The following is a 2744-nucleotide window of genomic DNA, read 5'->3' on the forward strand; positions in this document are numbered from 1 at the left end:
CGCTCTGAGCCTCGCTCTCTCCCCCAGGTCCCGGCGGCGTCGCCGTCCCCCGGGCGGGCCTCAAGAAGGACGTGCTGCCCCCGGACTACAGCGGTAAGGGGGAGATGAACCCCCCCGGGGATGGCGGGGACACTGCTGTCACCTGCACCCCCCTGCACGGGGACATCCTGGGGACAGTGACCCTCACACGCCTGTCCCCTGTCAGGTATCACCTTCCCGGAGAGGACGAAGCTGAAGTTCATGGACAAGGTGCCGGCGGTGCCCAAGGTCAAGCGGGAGCCCCGGCAGCTGCGTGACATCCGTGGGCCGTCCCAGGAGGCCACCGACTTCATCCAGGGACAGTACGGGATCCTGGTGAGCGGGTTGGGGCCCTGCTCCCCCCACCCCGGCCCCGGCCAGAGCTGGGGAGGGTGGGAAGGGGGAAGCCCGGAGGAGCCAGGTCTGTGTTTGGGCAGCCTGGGCAGGAAGAGGGAAGGGTGCAGGAGTGGGCACCCCCAGGCTGGAGACCCCCACCTGGTGCTGAGTCCTCATGTGGGCGGTGAAAACTCCAAACAAACCAGCAACTGCGGGGGACCAGTGCCGAACTGGCTCTGAAAAAGCTGGATTGACAGCTGCCTCTGTCAGGAAGGGCCCCACATTCCCCAGTGAGGGGATAAGGAATATAATCATGGAATGGTTTGGGTTGGAAGGGACCTTAAAGACTATCTAGTTCCAACCCCCTGCTCTGGGCAGGGCCACCTCACGCTAGAGCAGGTTGCTCCAAGCCCCGTCCAACCTGTCCTCCCAGCAGAGGGGCTCCAGCCCTTGAATCATCTTCGTGGCCTCCTCTGGACCCGCTCCAACAGCTCCGTGTCCTTCTGCTATTGGGGACCCCCAGAGCTCGAAGCAGCGCTGCAGGGGGGTGTCCCCAAAGCGCAGCAGAGGGGCAGAATCCCCTCCCTCGCCCTGCTGGCCACGCTGCTGGGGATGCGGTTGCCGTTGGCTTTCTGGGCTGCGAGCGCACATTGCCGGCTCATGTTGGAGCTTCTCATCAACCAACACCTCCAAGTCCTTCTCCTCAGGGCTGCTCTCAATCCATTCTCCACCCAGCCTGGATTTTTGCTTGGGATTGCCCCGACCCACGCGCAGCACCTTGCACTTGGCCTGGTTGAACTTGATGAGGTTCACACAGGTCCACTTCTCCAAGCTTTCGATTTCCCTCTGGATGGCATCCCTTCTCTCCAGGGTGTCAACCGCACCACACAGCTTGGTGATTAAATTGGAAAGGCAGCTTTGAGACTTCCTCAGTGAGGCTGCTCCTCCCGAAAAGCACATTTGAAGGATGGGGGGGGACACGGCTGCTAGCACAGGGCAGGACAAGGGAACCTCCATCCCCCTCCCTCCACCGGTGCTCGCACACTGAGGTGCTTTGTCCTTCCCCCCGCAGGCTTTAGGGGGCGGATACCTCCACTGGGGCCACTTTGAGATGATCCGCCTGACCATCGGCCGCAGCATGGACCCCAAAACCATGTTCGCCATCTGGCGCGTGCCGGCCCCCTACAAACCAGTGACACGGAAGAGCCTGGGACACCGCATGGGGGGCGGCAAGGGTCCCATCGACCATTACGTGACGGCGGTGAAGAGCGGGCGTCTGGTGGTGGAGGTAGGCGGGCGCTGCGAGTTTGGGGAGGTGAAACCCTTCCTCACGCAGGTGGCCAAGAAACTGCCCTTCCCCGCCATCCCCATCAGCCGCGATGGCCTCCAGCAGATGCGGGAGGAGGAAGAGGAGAAGAAGCTCAACAACCAAAACCCCTGGACTTTCGAGCGCATCGTCACCGCCAACATGCTGGGAATGCGCAAGTACCTCAGCCCCTATGACCTGCAGCTGAAGGGACGCTACTGGGGCAAATTCTTCCTGAAACACAGGGTGTAACGAGCAGCTGGGAGGGGGGTCGCCTTAATTAAACCTGCCCACGACAACCTGCGTCAGCCGCTGTGGTTTTTTGGAGGTGCAGACACAGGGTCAGGAGCATCCCAGAGGTGACCCATGCGTTGGGGCTTGTCTCCCACTTCTGAGACCCCCTCCTTCTCCCCAACGCAGCACCCCGGAGCAGAGCGTGGGTGATCTCTTTATTGAGAAGGAGGGCTCCGGCGCGGGTGGCTTGCGCATCCGAAAAGCCGGTGAGACAGACGAGTTGCCGCAGATGAGCTCTGAGGCTCCTCCTTCCACCCCGAGCAAGGCAGAGCCCTCTACGCCGCCCGCACGCTGCCCCGGGGAGGAATGCGGCTCCTCCGGCCGCTGAGGAGGGGGCTGCTTTTTGCAGGGGCCGGTGACCGTTGGCCAAATGGAGGACAGGGAACGAGGGAGGACCTTGGGGCGTTCGCCCGGCAGTGGGAGGGAAAGGGGGAGAGCAGGGCAGGTGGTCTCCGCTCCTCCAGGGACGCGCGGGCTGCAGCGGTGGGATGTCCTCGGGGATGAGGGCTTGGCAGGCGGGTCCCGGGGCTGGCGGTCGGGGTCTCTCCGATGGCTGGAGCCGCAGGTGGATGCGGGTGGGATCATCCGGGCGGCGGGGCAGGAGGGGGAAAGGCCACCTGCAGCGGGGAAGGAAGATGAGGCGCCGCTGAGGAAGGGGATGTCCCCGACACCCGGTGTCTGCTGACGCCTTATGGACACACTGGCAAGTTGAAAGAGGGCGAATCCCACCTGCCTCAACCCCGCCGAGGCCCAAATTTGCCCCCCCCACGTGCAGGGGGGTATTGGGGGA

At 63.6% G+C, this 2744-nt stretch overlaps 1 protein-coding gene across 1 annotated transcript in view; it reads left to right on the forward strand.

The window, feature by feature from the left end:
• Positions 1–1919, forward strand: part of MRPL16 (mitochondrial ribosomal protein L16) — a 2406-nt gene extending 487 nt beyond the window's left edge. Inside the window, exons 2-4 of the mRNA XM_009881431.1 lie at positions 28–93; positions 206–354; positions 1427–1919. Coding sequence (XP_009879733.1) covers positions 28–93; positions 206–354; positions 1427–1912 — 701 coding nt within the window. The 3' untranslated portion in view covers positions 1913–1919. The remainder of the gene's footprint in view (positions 1–27; positions 94–205; positions 355–1426) is intronic.
• Positions 1920–2744: the final 825 nt, after the last annotated feature.

Source organism: Charadrius vociferus, unplaced genomic scaffold (genome assembly GCF_000708025.1).
Source record: "Charadrius vociferus isolate BGI_N301 unplaced genomic scaffold, ASM70802v2 scaffold863, whole genome shotgun sequence".
NCBI classification, from domain to species: Eukaryota; Metazoa; Chordata; class Aves; order Charadriiformes; family Charadriidae; genus Charadrius; species Charadrius vociferus.